The sequence below is a fragment of the Rhea americana genome, unplaced genomic scaffold, assembly GCF_003343005.1.
Source record: "Rhea americana isolate MKP2758 unplaced genomic scaffold, rheAme1 scaffold_49, whole genome shotgun sequence".
NCBI lineage: Eukaryota > Metazoa > Chordata > Aves > Rheiformes > Rheidae > Rhea > Rhea americana.
The window spans coordinates 1296497-1315066 of record NW_028186634.1 but is presented as its reverse complement, the minus strand read 5'-3'; the positions used below and the strand labels follow the sequence as shown (position 1 = coordinate 1315066).

At 36.9% G+C, this 18570-nt stretch overlaps 1 protein-coding gene across 1 annotated transcript in view; it reads right to left on the bottom strand.

Moving 5' to 3' along the window:
- USH1C (USH1 protein network component harmonin) overlaps window positions 1–18570 on the bottom strand; it is a 56959-nt gene that overhangs the window by 22218 nt on the left and 16171 nt on the right. The window contains exons 7-17 of the mRNA XM_085317081.1: window positions 14848–14956; window positions 14719–14743; window positions 13870–13927; window positions 12978–13081; window positions 11671–11755; window positions 11207–11266; window positions 10875–10931; window positions 8878–9020; window positions 8194–8259; window positions 4413–4537; window positions 823–872 (exon numbers count right to left, since the gene is read on the bottom strand). Coding sequence (XP_085173207.1) covers window positions 823–872; window positions 4413–4537; window positions 8194–8259; window positions 8878–9020; window positions 10875–10931; window positions 11207–11266; window positions 11671–11755; window positions 12978–13081; window positions 13870–13927; window positions 14719–14743; window positions 14848–14956 — 882 coding nt within the window. The remainder of the gene's footprint in view (window positions 1–822; window positions 873–4412; window positions 4538–8193; window positions 8260–8877; window positions 9021–10874; window positions 10932–11206; window positions 11267–11670; window positions 11756–12977; window positions 13082–13869; window positions 13928–14718; window positions 14744–14847; window positions 14957–18570) is intronic.

The following is an 18570-nucleotide window of genomic DNA, read 5'->3' as shown; positions in this document are numbered from 1 at the left end:
CAACACTGCTATTTCCCACCCTGCCAAAAGGCTAAAGTAATATTCCTAAGTGGTGACTTAAAGACTTCACCTGTCCAATACAATCCTGACCTCCTCAAATTTAGATTTCTCAGGAGGCTGATGCATGAACTTTCCTTGACAGTTCCACCCCTTTTAATAACCAAAATGACTGTACAATCATCAGAAAAATCTATAATATTGCTGAAATTTATTGAAATAAGAATAAAGCAACATCAGGAAGAGGGTATTAGTTGGAACTAATTGCAATATGTCAGAGACAATTTTACAGATACCATAAAGTTTCATCAAGCTCTGTTGATTTTTTGATGTTTGTTTTTTTTGATGCTCTGTTGTTTTGGTCCTTTCTATGTGATACACAACCTAGAATATCTTTTGCCTTGAACACTTCTCTTTACAGGGAGATTTGCCAAGGTATAAGGGGGAACTATATACTCGAAGTTTTGAACTGAATTTTTATCTCTGTACACTTTAAAAAAAACAAAACAAAAAACACAACACATTGAGGATTACTGTAGAATAAGACACACATTGCCCACTTGTGCTGAACACCACCTGCAGAGTATTGACACACTCAATTCACCCTACAGTTGATGAGACTTAAGAATTCCAAAGTATTCAAATGGACAATTTCTAGGCAGTTGCATCCCAAAAGCATCTTAATTTTTGCATGTTAAATGAAGCACTTTACCATATGGAACATCCAGGAATAACAGACAAGGAGGAGAGGGGGGAAAAAAAAAAAGAGAGGAACTGATATTCAAACACACAGCAAACTAATTTACACACCGACAAACTTTGTACCTTGCGGATTGTGGGAAATTTTCCTTCATAACGATAAAACCATCCAAAAGCTACAAAAAGTTAAAGGAAAAGGTGTTTGTTGAAGAAAAGTCAAGTTTGGATCAATCCATGCTGATACATATAACTGATCAAAATTATTTGAAGAAGTAAAACCAAAAGGTCTGATATTACATGAAAAGTTCTTATACCACTTCTTAATCCATGTTCTATAGATATTTAGTCACAAGTTGTCCATATTTTACTGACACACATTCTATGTTAAGCAAAGCAAACACAACAATAAATCTTCATACAAAACCATATATCCACAGTCACAGTCCTGCTATACGCTAGTTATAACAAGCCTTCTTAAAATGAATCTACTTTTCAAACTCATTCAAGCATGTGGCAGAAGACAGTGACATTCAAAGCGACAAGAAAAGCTCCATTCCCTTGGATGAAATATTCCGAGTCAAGTACATAAAGACACTGCTAATTAAAAATATATAAAAGAATTCATTATTTTTATTTCATATAAGAAACACTGATGACGCACATTTCTCAACACAATCAACCTTCTTGTAGGACTGACAGGCTTTGCATTCATGTCAAGGTGTCTTTAGAAAGCAGTGACCACAACAATGTTGTAATCTTTCATTATTTACTCAAGGACCACTGATACTGCCCTAGCAAAAGGCACTAGCCTCAAGGATACTGCCCTAGCAAACCAAATGATCAGTTCAGTGTCAAGACCAACTGTCAGGAGGAAGTGAGACACAGGAAGAATCTGAATCACGATAGGAAGTTAAGGCTGAACAGCAAACCTGTTTATCCTGCTTCATGATCACTTCATCCATGTCATCTGTTGAAAGTTGGTCATGTGCAACTCCCTTTATATCTTCTAGAGAAACAAAGGAGGAAAGGAATGAGGAGACAGAAATGACAGTATAACTCAAGGTCCCCATGAACTCTCCAGTTCAGATCAGTACTGTGCAACTGGGAGTTTCCATGAAGTGAAATGAGTAGTGTGATATTTTTCACCTAACTGAAAAAAAAAACCTCAGCTCCTGGGTGTATCAGCTCCTGAACATTTCTCTAGTCTTCAAGAGAAGTCAGGATCAAGGCAGATGGCTTTTCCCATAATTAAACTGTCAGTAGTTCTGGGATATCTGGCTTTAAAGAGAAACACCAGCCTCTACCATGCCGTTACCATGGCAAGAACTAGGTATCTAGTGTGTGTGTGTGTGTGTATATATATAAACACAAAACAAAAGCCTATCCCTGAGGCATCAGAAAACTAAATGGATAAAAGACAAGGCAGCAGAAAAACCATTTCTCCACTTCTGCTTCTCACCTATAAAAAGTTAAGTGACTTGTCCAAGGTCACATAGAAATACTTTAATCAGGAACAACCCACATCTACAGTGCTCCACAAGCACTTTCTCCTTTTTGCTTTGCCTGAACCACTTTTCACATATTACCTATTCCTCCCAATTTAGCTTCTTAATTGCAAAGTAAGCTTCAGGCATGCTAAATTCTTTTGGAGAGCTGAGTCACACTTGTACTTCAGGGTAATTCCTCATGGAAAAGTTAATGTACAAATGGTACCTCCTCAGTCTCATGACTGATTTTGAAACCAACTGCCCAACGAAAAAGTAGTTTTCAGGCTGTGCAGACTACAGGGGTTAAAGATTTGTTGCAATGCAAAATGGATGAGAACAGAAGAAAAAAAAAAAGAAAAGAGAAAGGAGGACAGAGGAGGAGAAAAAGGTAGCTTGAGAAGGAAGATGATAATAGGAGGGAAATAGAAAACCAAAGACTAAAGAGAATGTGCTTTAAATTAATCAGGTAATTCGTCTTAGAAAAAATGGGATTTTTTTTTCCACTATAATGATTGATCTATTTACACATATCATCTTATGGACACATGCCTCAGTTTTGCAAGTTCTTACAAGTGTGCTTAGCTTTCTCATACRATTAGGTCACTGGGAACTGGTTCACGAGTTCTCATTACACACTTTCATACCTTGATGCCTTGCTACCCAAGCCTGCAGGATCTCAAGTAGTCACAATGATCAGAAATAGATTTGTTAAATGAATAGGAAAAATACTTTTAAAAAAAATTACCCCACACGGATTCCTAAAAAATTTTCATTTTTCCTGTTTTTCTCCTAGTGTTTCTGTCTCTTTGTAAAAATGGTTTCTGTTGCACTGTTGGATCACATTCAGTGCACTGAATTGTTAAGTCAAAGGTTTACTTTGGTTACAGTTAAAAGCATTATTTCAGCCTTACAATACAATTTGTAGGTCTGTAGTAGAACCAATGATTTTTTTTTCAGGCAACACACTTGGCCATTCACTCTGAGTGAGAAAGGGAGAGATAATGAGAGCTGCCCAGCTGCTCCCTTCTCATGGAAGAAGTGTAAGGGAAATATTCCTACATTCCCCCAATTCCAGACATTCTTTCAGTCCCCAAAGACTCCCCAGGTAGAAAGGACTGAAGTCTTGATGAAGAGAAAATGAAAAAGATTTATAGATTTTTCTGTGAACGAAACATTGCAGAAGTGTCAAACTGCTGTTTTCTTTAATTTGAAAAAAAGTTCCTCATGAATCAAAATTTAGACGTTTCTCTAAACTCTACAGCTCATTTCACTTCCTCCAAACCAAAAGCAAGTATTCCATATGCATCTTTAATTAATAGCAAGTCAACAAAAAGAATTCAAACCCTAACCCCACTCTCCAAAATACACTGATTTAGAACAAGGGAGAAGAAACAGAAGAAAGAGCATTAGAAATAGCACAAAGACCATTCATTAACTCCAACTCCAACCATTTTCTGTCTTTAAAACAAGGTTTTTGTCTTCAAACCCTCTACCTCCCAAGATCTCTTCCCAAATATAAAAATGATGTGAAATTGTTCACTGATGTGCTTAAAGTAGAAAGCTAAAAAGAAAAAAAAAAGAAAGACTTTAAAATTGCCCCCTTCTAATCTACTCCCTTTTTAATAGACCCAGTAATAAAATGCCCACAATGCTTATGATTCGCTGTGAGTAAAACTTTCTTCAGCTGGGTGAAAGCTCTCATATGCATATAATTTAGCATTTGAATCTCAGCTTAGCTACATGCACAAACACAATTACATTCCATAATTAAAAAACCCCAGCTTTTATTTGGGCATACAGTGGAAACCATTGCACATCTACTCTTAGCAAGAACTGCTCTGTGAAAAGGCTGAAGAGTAAAATGTTCTGAATGGAAACAGCATGTGAAACAATGCACCTAAATCCTGAGCTAAAAGGCTTGTCACTTTTAACAGTTTCTTAGTAAGCTTTTTTTTTTTTTTTTTTTTTTTTTTTTAACAGCTTCTTAGAAAGCTTTTTTTTCTGATTATTGTTAACAAAGATGACTAGGTGGATGCAGATTTTAAAAGCTAGATATCTGCTAAACAGCTGTTAAAATCATATATCACATACTTCCAGTCTTCTGAAAATAAACAAGTCATAGCTAGCCTGGCTTGGATAGGAGCTAGTGATATATTCCATACAGCTCAATGACGTTGTGTCCAAAACCAGTATTTTCTTGCAGTAAGCAGGCTGAAATATATTACTTACTTTTGTGCTTAGAAGAAGGGGCTGGGTGTACTTCTGCAGTTACAGTTTTTAGAGATTTGGGAGGCTTTTTAGGCCCCCAGTCTTCTTCCCACTCCTTTTTAAATTTCTCTTCCTCTGCTGTTATCCTATAAAAAAAAATGCAGCTAAGAATTCTGAGTATAAAAATAACACAATCGATGCAAATTCATTGTAATTACTTAATGTTCAGTACACACTTTTTATTTAATAAAGCATTATTATCTGTCCTTCCCCCTCCTTTCTTTTGTCAATTTAAGCATCATTTTACTGACCAACTTAAATACTTTTTTACCTTATTAGAAATATGTTCAAACTTTAAATGAGCAAGCATTCCCATATATTTACCTTTGAGATGTGAAAGAAAGCTATTTTAATATTATCTAATCAGTCTCTAGCATTTTAATAGCTATTAAGACAAGCCATTAAATGCAATTTAACCATAGACAATATTCTTATTTTTTATTAAGATATAAGTTTGAGGCTACTTATAAACACAAACATCTTCACATATTTTAAGCCCAGAGGGGTATACTATATGCTCTGACTGCCAACTTAAAACAAGCCAAAACCCATGTCTCACCTCACAGTTCAAGAAGAAAAAAAATTTTTTTAAGTATCCACTAAAAAAAAAAAAAAAAAATCCAGGTGTACTTTTGGCTCCAGCATGTCTTGAACTGGTAGACTGATATATGGTGCCAAAATTTACTAGGTCTCAGATTTTTATACTGCTATTCATGTTTGGAATTTCTTCTGGATCTCTAGATTAGCTAAGTTAAATTTTAAAATACTCACATGTGGTCAAAGCACTAATAAATCTTCACTGGAGGTTAGGCTGGCATTTAAAGTTTTGTATCATAGTCAAGAGCAGGACACATTATATAGATATTTAGGCTAGTTACTACATTTTACTTTAATAATAATAATAATAATAAAGTAATTCAAATTCCACCAAGAGTCCTTACGATAGAGGTCCTTCATAAGGACCTCACATTTGAGATTTTCTCCCAAAATGCATGTGGAATACTAATATACATAGTGCGTTGATGTAATATAATATACTAGTGCGTTGACTTTGTAGGAGGAATTCCTGCAGAAAGGATTTTAGAAACGGAGGAAAGGGTCATCCACACAAACTGTTAATACAAGAAAGCATCACATTCTAATGAAACCGCCCACAACTGCATACTAGATTTAAGCTTTACAGTACATAAATTCCTACACTACCATCCTCCTCCCCTCCACCACTGAAACTAAGATTGATTTACATAATTTCGATTGTTATGGAAATACTAACAATTGTCTGAGCAGCACTTGGAAATTATACAAGGAAGAAACACTAGACACTACAACAATTATCCCCAAAGGCAGGCTAATCATGCAAATCTCACAGAGGAAATAAAGATGCAAATGTTCAGAAAGATACTGCAGATATCAAGAGACAGGCAATCTCGATTGTAAGAGCAGAATCATTCCTGACTTGTGATGGTCTGCTTTTATTACATGCTTCCACTGCTATAGCAGGAATTTCTACAGCATACCACAGCAAAGAACAACATGGTATCTATTCCCCAGGAATTAGAAAAGTGTAAGAATTCATCTGTGCACTGCTGTAAATCCCATAACAGGACTGTCTGAAGGTTTTCATTTTTTTTTGTGAGAGCTGGCAAATACATTCCCTTTGCACCTTACACATCCAGAGATCCCTGAATATGCTCCACCAACCAGCAGGGAATTTTAGCTAATATAGATACATGAAAAGGAACTTAAACAAATGAATAAAAAAGAAAAACTGTTTAACTTGTCAAAAGTGCTAAGCTGAATACTTCAGAGTCAATTTTAGCTCTAAAAAGCTGTATCAATACAGGTATTTTGCAATTTCACACTACCTTTCATGCAATATCTCCAGTGTCATTTAGCTGGGAAATGAATTAATGCAGTAACAACAGCACATAACTGGTTATTTTTTAAGTTTCAAATGTAAAACAATGTTTAAGTTGCATTTATAGTACTGACCTTAACACAATATGATCTTTGACAGAATTTGGCTAGTTCCTAGAATCACAATTTTTAAGATCAAAATAGATTGTGATAATCAAAATCTGATTTTTTGGATAGGTTGTACAACTTTCTGCTTTTAACATGAGAGTTGTAATTCAAATAAGCCTCTTTCTTAGAAAAAGAAAGGCCTACTTAAAATTTATGATTACAAAATGTTATTAAAGATTCTCACATACTTAAAAATGTAGGCCTTATTTCTAATTCAAATCTACATAGCTTCGCTTTTCAGAACTTTAATAGACTGAAAAGGCTATTGAAGTCTACTCTGTATTTTCTTATAGATGGCGAACAAATTATTGGCTTTTGTTAATAATGTAAGATAAATGAGTATGTCATTAAATGCCCGAGTAYGATCCGGACAAAGGGAGAGAGTACCTCCTCAGCAAGTTGGCTGATGATACCAAGCTGGGAGGAGTGGCTGATACACCTGAGGGCTGTGCTGCCGTTCAGAGAGGCCTGGACAGGCTGGAGAGCTGGGAGGAGAGGAACCTCATGAGGTTCAACAAGGGCAAGTGAGGAGTCCTGCACCTAGGGAGRAATAACCCCATGCAGCAGTACAGGCTGGAGGCTTTTCTGCTGGAGAGCAGCTCTGCAGAGAAGGACCTGGGAGTGCTGGTGGATGACAAGTTGACCATGAGGCAGCAATGTGCCCTTGTGGCCAGGAAGGCCAATGGTCTCCTGGGCTGCATTAGGAAGAGTGTTGCCAGGAGGTTGAGGGAGGTGATCCTGCCCCTCTCCTCAGCCCTAGGGAGGCCTCATCTCGAGTACTGCATCCAGTTGTGGGTTCCTCAGTACAAGAGAGACATGGAGCTACTGGAGGGAGTCCAGCGCAGGGCTACGAAGATGATTAGGGAACCAGAGCGCCTCTGATTAGAGGAACAGCTACGAGAGCTGGGCCTGTTTAGCCTGGAGAAGAAAAGACTGAGGGGGGATCTTATCAATGTGTGTAAGTACTTGAAGGGAGGGTGTCAAGGGGACGGGGACAAACTCTTTTCAGTAGTGCCATGCAAGAGGGCAAGAGGCAATGGGCAGAAATTGAACCACAGGATGTTCTGCCTGAATACGAGGAGGAATTTCTTCACTGTGACAGTGAAAGAGCACTGGCACAGGTTGCCCAGAGAGGTTGTGGAGTCTCCTTCTCTGGAGATATTCAAGGCCCACCTGAACATGATCCTGTCTACCATGCTCTAGGTGACCCTGCTTGAGCAGCRGGGTTGGACTAGATGATCTCCAGAGTTCCCTTCCAACCTTACAGATTCTATAATTCTGTGAGTACATTTTCTAATTCTTTAGTCACTCCTCTGTGTCTTCCCTGATCTATCCCCAGCTCTGCATTATTCATTTCTTCATTCTGTTAGTAGTCCAGTGATGGCAACAGAGTAAATAAGTTCTGAGACTTAGGAGTTCCTTATTCTTAAGTTTCTCTACACATTTATAGAGCAGATTTTAAATAAGTGCTCATCTTCCGGTTCACATTGAGTTTGTTATCACTGTAACCCTCATGTTTTTCCAGGTGCTGGTTTTCAGGCAGCTTCCTGTCCTATAAATCTGATCTACTGATTCGTATATACTGGACCCTACATTTAGCTAAATGGAATACATATGATTTTAATATAAAAAAATATATATAGAACATTTTCAACTAGATCGAATACATAAGTGCCTTTATTAGGACACTACGCTGCGTATGTAGCTTGTTACTTACTGTGCTATTTCTCTGCGGTATCTTTCTTCTTCCTCTGCAGCCTTCTGGGAAATCTCCAGTTTTCTTCTATAATAAAAGAAATGAGGACACTATGACAAAAATACAGTTTTCTAAGTAAGAACTTGCACAAAGTGTGTCAGAACACAGCTGATGGAGTACATACAGGAAGTACGTATGCACTGAGGAAARATGAATGATGAACTTATACCTCCTTTATAAAAGTCTAAAAGATATCAAGAGTTAAACRTACTTTCCTTGGAACCCTAAAGACATTCGTGACCATCTGTATAAAAAGGGCATATGATCTACCTAAAGTTAAGTCACTTTCTCCTTCTGAGACAGTTCTTTAGCACATTGTTGTGAGAGTATGAATTTGACTGTCCTGCTAGAGATAACTAAGTGTGGGGGAGTGGCATCAAGAAAATACCCAATATTTCATTAAACCATAGGAAGATGACAGTTGGCGAACAAACTGGCCCTTCCCTTCAAGATGTATATTTAAACAATTTTGTCTTTGAAAGCTCAGATCATCAACACTACCAAGGGATAAAGAATTATGAGCAGGCTCCACAACAACAACAATCAACCTAATCTCAGTTGAGTACCTCCTCATAGTTACCCTAGTCCTCCACACTCTTTCCAAATCCAAGCTAAGTTTTTCACTTTCTCATGCAGAGTCCTTACAATCTCTCTTTTTCTTGCTGCTCTTTGAGGATTTTGTTTGTCTCCAGTGCAATTCGCTTCTGATGCATTAACTCCTGGCGCTCTTGCTCACGCAGACGTGCTTCTCTCTGCCTCTCTTCTTCAGTCATGAACAGCTCCTTTCCCTGGAATCACAGCCCCCCAAGTGAAAAAAAAAAAAAAATCATAGAAGTCTCATGAATGTAGTTCTTTCAGAAAATGGTTCCAAACTGATTATGTAACATCTCATCTGCCCTTTTCTCCCATTACTTTTACTGAGGAACACTTTCTGTAAGAAAAAAAAATGTGAAAGATCAGATGACTTAGTTCAAAAGAGCTATTCTAGTTTGGGTCCCAAAGTTGCAACATGCTGAATTCCTCATCAGACATGCAGCTACTAAATGCAACAGTAGTTGAGTGGGTTCATGCAAAAGACACTCTCAGTAAGTCAGCAAGAAGCCGCTTGGCAGTCTATGTTCTTGAAATCTAACTGAGCAATACTAGTGAACGGTGCATTGAACAAACCCCTGGGGTGAAACCAATTACTCAGCTATTATGTTTTTAATGTTGTCAGGCCTGGCTGCCTGTGTAAAAGCAGCATCACTCAAGGAAGCTAAAAACAGGGAGAATGCATTGCACAAAGTTGCATAGCCAATGAAAATGTTTATCTAGTTTTCCATCACTGAAATTAAATTTCCTTGTCAATTAGGAAGGAAGAATTTTTTGTTTTTTTCAGGCTCAAAGTAGATTGCTCTTGAACAGAAACAGTCAGTAAAGAATGCCTTTGCATTTTGGTCTTTGCTGACAGGAAAACAGGAGTAAAGAAGCTATCTCATTTGCAGTCTCTCCTTCAATACAAGATGTGTACTTGGAAGAGGAGAGGCAGGCAAGGAGGTGAGGTGAAGTAGGGCAGAATAGAAAAGAGGCCCTTACCACACATTCACCATTTTAACAATGCAAAACCAGTTACACACTGGAGTAAAACCCAATTTTTTTTAATAGTTGGTAGCATAACTGGGAGTTGAAACAAAGTCCTTAGGATATTCACTTCCTGGAGCCTAACAAAAACAAAAACTAGTCTGGAACATAGTTTAAACAAATGTTTACAATGCCTTTGGACAACTGCATCTTTTGTTATTGTAAAGTCATTTAATCAAACCATGCATTCCTTAATATRGCTACACACTATACCCCAAGCCCTTAGGACATAGCTTAAGTAATTTAATAAATCTTGTTTTCCTTATTTAATTCAGTTGTGTAGCAATTAGTAAATACTAGCTTTGATTAGCCTATGGAACTTGAGTATTATATTGTATATATAGCCTTACATATTATTATAAGAAGGATTAAAATACTAAAAAAGTTAAAACAGTTATTCAAAACCACACTGAAGTCAGTGAAAAGATTTAATTAATTTCAGTTGGCTTTAGATCAGGCCCTAAAGGCATTAGTTCTGTTGTACAGAACAATATAAATGGAAAACAAATTTTAAGTGTATTGATACATTAAAGAGATCAAACTAACAGTTAAATGAGGACTTAATTTGGAACAAGACTTTCATATACTAGCTATTTAGGAGGAAAAATTAACAGACTAATCCAGTCCACATTTTATGTTTCAGCAAAAGAAGCCATCAGAACACAAGCTCTCAGACATGAGAAACTATTAATTAATAGTCTAATTGATTAATTAATAATAATTGATGATTAATAGTATAAATTATTAACAAAAAATTAATTCTTGATCCTTGTCAAGTGAACAGTTTTGTACTGGCACTCATGGGAACAAACTCAGTCATGATGTTGTTTTATTTGAGAATACTGTGGCTAGCTTTCAATGAAATAATCAGAAGCTATTCCGAAATGTCCTGGTTTGATTATAGTTAGCAATATAAACATAACAAAATATACAGCTTTACCTCTGACTTATTTATTTTTACTATTTATTTGACCATATAATAGTTTTCACAACTGCTCTGCTTTTATAAGTTTACTACTTACAGCTCCTGCCACGACAGAGATAGTCAAGGTATGACTGCTTTTTAGCACTCTAACAGCCTGCCAATTAAACAAACAAACAAAACAGTTTGCATTTAGTGATAAAAGTCTTGTATATACAGGATGACAGATGCTAGTTGTTAAAGCTGGAATTTCAGGAAGATCAATTTAAACTAAAAGGTTGGTAGGTATTCAAAACCCTGAATCTCCATGTTTATTACAGAACCCCTTTGGTTAACTGGCACAATAAACACACACATTTTTGCAGAAGAACTGAACAGATTCTTAAGAAGTGGACTACTCCAATTCATGAAGTCAGAAAGTCTTAGTCTTACCTCTTTATGATCAACATTAGAAAAATCCACTCCGTTTACCTCTACAATCTGATCACCAACCTAAAGAAATTAACACAAATTTCAGTACAGACACTAAATTAATACAGATGCGACAGGGAATTTTAGAGAGATACACCCTCTAACATTCCTAATATGATAATCATGGATACTGATGGAGTATGACAGGAACAGACTGCGGAAACAGGCCAGGCTTGTCAGCATTTTTATTGCCTCTGAGGCAAAATACTGAACTGGATGGACTACCAGTCTGGCCCCATGAGGGCGCTTTTTATGTTCTTAAAATTTAGGAAATTTGCTTCATTTAAAGGGTAACCACACAGTATTTTTTTTCCGGGGGGTGGGCAGGAATCACAACTAGTGACTTGCACCAATCCAGAACTTTAAGAAGTAAATGCCAAATAAGACTGTCTTGTGGTACCTACCTTGGAAAACAGCATACTTACCTCTAGGCCCACCTCTGCTGAAAGAGAACCTGGCTTAACATTGCTGATAAAAATGCCTGGTTTTTGTGTTGGACCACTGGAAATACTGGTATAAAAACAAACAAAAAAGTAAGTATTGTTATAGGATGATTCAGTATAAGCAAGAGGTCTTTTTTTTTTTTCCATCATTTGTTTGCGATTCAAGATTCTTTTTGTGATAGCTGTGTGTTCTGAAACAGGCACTGTCATTTACTAGTACATACCACAATGGTTTAGCATGCTACTTCCCTATGCTTTGTACTATAGAACTATGATTAAGAGAAAAATATTCAGAGTTCTGGTTATGTTCTTAGATGCTGTAACATCCGTTCTTAGATTATGTAACATAATACACTGATCTATATCATCTAAGGGACTAGGTCACTGACAGCATTGTAAAGTTTGCAGGTAACAGTGTAGAGTTAGTAACTGCTTGCATGGTTACTCACTGGACTGTGAGTAACTGTATATACTGCATGAATAACACCACTATTTTGCAGGAGTACTTACTAAAAGCAAAAAAGGATGTTGCAACTGGAATCAACATTTGGGGTGGAAGCTATGCTGGAGTCAAACACAGGAGTAATTTCTGTGGATAATATATCCAGCAAGTGATAGCGAACCACCTTTCCATATTTGTAAATATTTTTTTCAGTTTAAATCTGCCAAACATTACGAAAGAAGTAGTTATGCTTCAGAAAATATTCTAATGCAGCTGACTCTTGCTAACTTCAACTATCGTACATTCCTAAACACATAAGAAACCTTACGATACCCCTCCTCCCTCAACCTCTCTATAACTAGCTGCAAGGACATGAGTCTTAGAAGCTTCTGCTCATGTATCTGAAAATCATGCAAATTCAGCCTTAGCTTTAGGAACTGCGTACAGCTGGGTGATGGCTTCTCAGTTCTGGAAAGGATCAAGAAAGGAGTCTAAGTTCAGGGAGCCAGCTTGACAGCAGACAGTGCCAGAACCTACCACGTTACAGAGTCGCATTTGTAAATACACAGGCCCAGTTCCATTACACAACTTATATTAGGTCACTCTAAGTCTGCTCTTATTTCTAAATTTGTTTTTCTGTTGTTGTTTTAAGACAGAACTTGGCATACAAATAGTCATATTTTGTTTAATAACATATAATGTATGTCACAAATGTACTCCYGATCCAGTTTGAATCTCCACTGCCCTGACAGCATACCAGTGAAGGAAGGGAATGACAGTCCTTGATGTCTCACTTAAATCAATGCCGTGCTTTGCAAACGACATTAAATAAGAATTATCTACCCACCTGCAACCCATGCCTCTTGTACCAATCAAGCTAATGAAGACTTTCTTCTCTTTACTGTCTCTCCCTCCAGATGAAGCAAGACCAGCAATGCTGCCCTTTCCTTCCTGTAGGGGGATTAAAAAAGCTGCAGATGCTGCCCTGTGTCGAAGTCATAGCAAGACTGCTATTAAACTTCATAGAGTCAGGAACAAACCCTAATACCAAGGCTAGATTCCTTCACGGACTTACTGGAGTTGAATGTGAAGTACTGTCATTTCAGAAGAGGTGTATGAYGGAGGTGAAAGATTGAACTTACCTTTCCTTTTGGAAGGTATCACTTAAACAGTCAAACTTTGCCTCCAGGAAAGGGTGAATGAAAATTAGAGGAAAGTGATACGGCAGTTAATGGATTAGGTGTACCCTGACAAAAGAGCTTGTAAAATACATGATAGTGCTCACTATTTAACTGAACCTTTATTCCTGAAAACCAAAGGAATGGAAGTCTCTCTTCATAGCACTCACATCTGTCATCCCAATCTCCACCAACATGGCCAAGATAGGTCAAATAAACTGTTAAAGATTAATATAATAGAACAAACGGCATGGTAAGTTAATAACCTCAAACAAAATAAAGTACAAATTAATGAGAAGATACTCCTTTCATACCATGCACTTTCCACATCTAATGATTCTAGCAATGTTTCATATCACAAAAGATGTTTTTTCCCCTAGAACAGTTCTAACACGACTTCGTACCTCATCAAAAAAAAAAAAAAAAGCTATGAACAAGAAACCACCACTACCACAACCAAAAAGAACCCAGTAATTTTTGTGATAAGCTCTGAGAACAAGGTGTTTCAGAACCTTTACATATTTCCCCAGAAGACATCTTAGTAAAATACTGATCTCTTACCCCAGAGTCTGACACAAACTGGTCCACATACTGCCATTTAAGGGGTTCATCTGCTGAACTAGAAGGAAAAAGTGATTAAAAATAATGGTGAGAAAATAATGTAAATGTATTCAAGAAGCTAATTTGGAATGCAACCACCTATTTGGCATCCACAAGTTAATTTGGACAGCATTCACAAAAACTATACCTGTTTGCAGCTATTTAAATAAGACATTGAGTAAACATGCAATTATTTACACTACTAAAGCTAGTCAAACATAAAACTGAACAAACCTGAAGTGAAACAATTTTGGGAAACTCTATACAAAAAGTAATAATAAGAATTTGAAGAGTTTATACGATTGTCTATGCACAGAGACACCTCCCTATCAATAAAATTTGTAAGGCATTCTAGTTATATTATAAAGAATCAACTTTTCAATAAAAACTGGAAAAGGACATTAACATTAATTTGAATTTCTTTTAAGCACTGCTGCTTCTCTAAAGCGATCCTCAAATGCCACTTGCACGTAGAAGTAGTAGAGCTGTTAAGCTAGGTGCATGGATAATGACATTTCTAGGTAAAGAAAGCTATAATTAAGAAATAGAAATTGGTTCACTTAAGGAGGCTCCTGGCATAAAAAGCCAGATTCATCAAACAAGATATCTGCCTAGCTGTTACAAAAGATGTGGGCCACTATAATCACCTATAGTGTTGATTTACAAGTTTATACTACAAAAGAAACTTTACAAATTTTCAAATACAGAAAAACACTGAGAGAGTATTTAGATATTGAAAAGGCTATGTGAAAGTGAGTTAATCTGCATTCAAATTAAATACTAACTTGTAAGTACAACGGTTAAATTTACCTTTTGACAGGTATCATGCCAATATCTGAAAAAGAAAAAAATACTGTGTTAAATAATACTTTCTACAGATCATTAGCCACCTATTAACAGCAATCTTTAGTGATAGAGGTGATTTTTGATTTTACTTACGTCTTACTTTTATGGACACTATTTTCTTTGTGCGGATGAGATTTATCACTTCCTCATGTGTGCAGGAAGAGATGGAATATCCATTTATACGAACTATTTCATCTCCAACCTCAGAAATAAAATGTAGGAGGAAAAAAAAAAGTGAATCAATGTAAAAAAAAAAAATCAATGCAATGATATGATCTGGCAACAAGTTTGCTGCAGAGGTTCAATATATTGAGCCATGAACATCTCTAATTTCACGTAAAGTCCAGACAAGAATTACCTGTATTTGTTTCAACTTAATATGCCCCATTGGTGCTGAGTATTAATGGCTAGAATAACAATTTTACAGACATATTTGGATTCAGATCACCCTGRAGTCACTTTCTTTTATTACACTTTGGCACCTTTAAGTTTGCTTTTACCATATGTTCATCTGAAATACCTTTTTCATTCTTTTGATCATTAGGAAACTACGCTTGATACAACTAACTTGCCTGATTCTGAATTCAGAACAATGTGATTGTTTTAATACTCCATTTCAGATACAACATTTTATTAGTTACAGTGATCTCTTACTAGCATAATGAATGCTCATTCTAGGGTTCAGTAGCCCAAGTCTTGGTTCTTCTCCATTAGTTAAGAATCTGCAAACTATTGATATAACTGACAGCTTTTCAAGTGTTTCACAGCCACAAACCATCCTTCCTCCTCCATTTACTATGGTCAGAAAAATGGTACTGCCACTCTATTGCAGCTCCTGGGCTGTGACATTCCTTCTGTAATATGACATTGGAAAAACAAACAAAACAAGACAAAACCTTACACTTGAGAAAAACATAGAAATAAGTTCTCACCAGATAGAAAGCAATTCAACCATTTGCTCCCAAGCTTACATAGGCCTCTATGTTTGCGATATATATATGGGCTCCATGGATGAGGGAACGTGGTCAGATACAGAATAAACGAAGAATAAGCACTCTGAACATCAGAGGCAAAACTATGGTTACGCACAAAGTAAATTTAGATGAAGAGATCTYAACTCAGAGCAGCAGGAACTCTGACTTATGCCCCCTACTCCAAAAGTTTCTGGGTCTATACAGAGAGGCATGCCCGCTTTGATTTCAAAGTCCTTCTTCCAAACCTATCTGCCTTTTGTCTCACAAGTGGGGTGTGTAATATACTGAAATAAATAAATAAATAAATAAACCGGAGTTTTCCACACTGATTTCACCTGCTGTGCAACAAAATATACAGGCTTTCAAGAAACAATGACTGTCCTCATACAACTCTCTACTCGGGGGAAAAAAAGACAGGTATTACAGAGAACAAACAATACTATATTCTATGGGACAGCACCCATTGTTAGCATATACCGCTTAMCTCAGAACAATTCAGTATTTTTTCTAAACAAATAGAAAAATACAAACTCATTAACAAAGAAGCAGAAAAAAAGCCAAACCATCCTCTAGCCCCTCTATAGGAAAGTAGCGCACTATGCCAACAGAAGTAAAGTATCTAGATGCAAAAGAACTGTAGAAACAAAGCGACGTGGTACATTCAGTTTACCTCCAAGACTTACTATTAGATTCTGAAAAGACTGGCTATACAAAGAGAGTACATCTGCACCAGCACAGCAAGCATRGAGACCTTTCTCTAGCACCAAAGACAACTGTCACGGGAACAGCCCACACACTGACAATCAACTCTCATCTTCAAAAGTAGGGTGGCTCCATGTGAACTGTCCACTCGGAATAGCCTCTTGCCTCTGTTATCTCCCCAAATGTGAGTAGGAATTGATTGGAAGTGCTGGCTGGCACAGATCAAAGCTGCCTCAGGGACCACACTAACTTTTATCAGCAGGCATTCAAATGGCAGTATTCCAAGAATACTCTCTGGCACTGTTCAATTTACCAGTGCAGAACAGCTCCCTTAAAAAGAAATACCAGAACAGCTAACACTTACTTTGTGATAGTATTATTCTGTGACAAAATGGCCATATAGCACCAGAAAGCTTTTATTTTAAAAAGGCATCCTTTTCTCTAATTTAAATCCAAGTTAGGAATTAGATCTGATGTGACAACTAGACTAGAAGTCTCCTGGTTTCTCTGAACTCTGCCTAATGATCAGCTTAGCTAGTTAGCATGAGAAGGAATCAGTGTTGGAGATATTAACTACTTCAGTTGAGGTTGCATTTTATCAGCTGCTCAAAACGATATCGAAGAATGTCAGGCCCTTGGCTAGAGCATTAAAAGCAAAGAATTTTATCTCTTGTGAATCACTACATGACATGACTGTGTGAAACTACTACATACTCTCTTTCACTAGGCAATGCAAATTAATCCTCTGCACAGAAGGATATATAAATGATTACCAGGAAATGGCTTTAACAAGAAATCATCAGTGATATCCTCTTACACCACTGTACTTTGCTCTCCACCCATGGCTGCACCATTCTCCAGTAGCTTTTCTTATGAACTACCCAATACTTACTGCTGTGAACATATACTATGCAAAATGGATCAAAATGCCACTCTGATGGTTGACAGAATGTCTCAKTAACACCAACAGAACAAGAATGTATTCTTAATTAATGAAATTTTGTTTGCCCTCTTGCAAATACGTCTGTCTGGACTGAAGCTTTCAAGGCAGCGCTGTTCCTAGTTAATGATTGCCTAACATCTTCCATCTAAAGATGCAGTTTTAAGCTGCCAAATTTCAGCTGTTTAGGCTTAAATATTCACAGAATCATGGAATGGTTGAGGCTGTAAGGGACCTCTGGAGATCATCTAGTCCAACTCCCCTGCTGGTATTTGCCTCAGGCTGCTTTTAAGTTTCAGCAAAGTTAAAACAATTCCTTCTGAAGAGCAAAGWTTGGGTGAAATGCGTTTTCATGTTCATTTTATAAAGTACTTACAGTTACTTCATTGAGAGGCTTTATGCTTTCACTTTAAGTTTGGAATAGGTACTTATATCTGTTGATTACTGATTGGTTGATAAACCAATTATTATTAAAAGCACGATTAAAAAGCCTACTCTTAGCGAACATCTTCATTAACTAAACACTTCAGGAGGAGAGGGAGGTTAATCATAACATGTTTGGTGGAAGCTTGTTAATATAAAGATTCTGGTTATAATAATTATATTCTGGTGGGACTACTGTTTTATTCAGTTGCTTTGGGACTGCTGGGACACCAGCCACCGGTACTAAAAATCAGTTGTGAATGCTTTCAACTGTTGCTATGGAAGAGTTGAAAAGTTAGCTCTTCTTGTCTTCTTGAATGCAGTGGGCAATAGAGTCTTGGGGGRAACAAAGGGATGAGAAGCATTACTCATTCTTAAATGCTAAATGAGGAAATGCCATTATGCAAAAAATATTACCTACTTACATAATTAAAATTTTGATTGTAGTATTTATACAACGATACAGCAATAAATGGTGTCATCTTTAACACAGTGTTTGTTAAGACTGCACACRTAACTGCCAGTTACCAGATCCTGCAATTCAAATGTTTTTTGATATAACATATCAATATCTTTTTTATGGTAAGTCAGAGTCTTCCAGTCTCATTGAGACTTTCCAATTCTACTGTTACTGGAAGGTCAGAAGGTAACACAGAAGGCCAGTCTTTCTTACATTGAGAGTGATTTAGTGTAGCCACACAGACTAAACTATGCAATGCATCCACTGGGAAGCTTTCTATCACACAACTTTGATGGGAGTATCTGTGCATGAAAAGG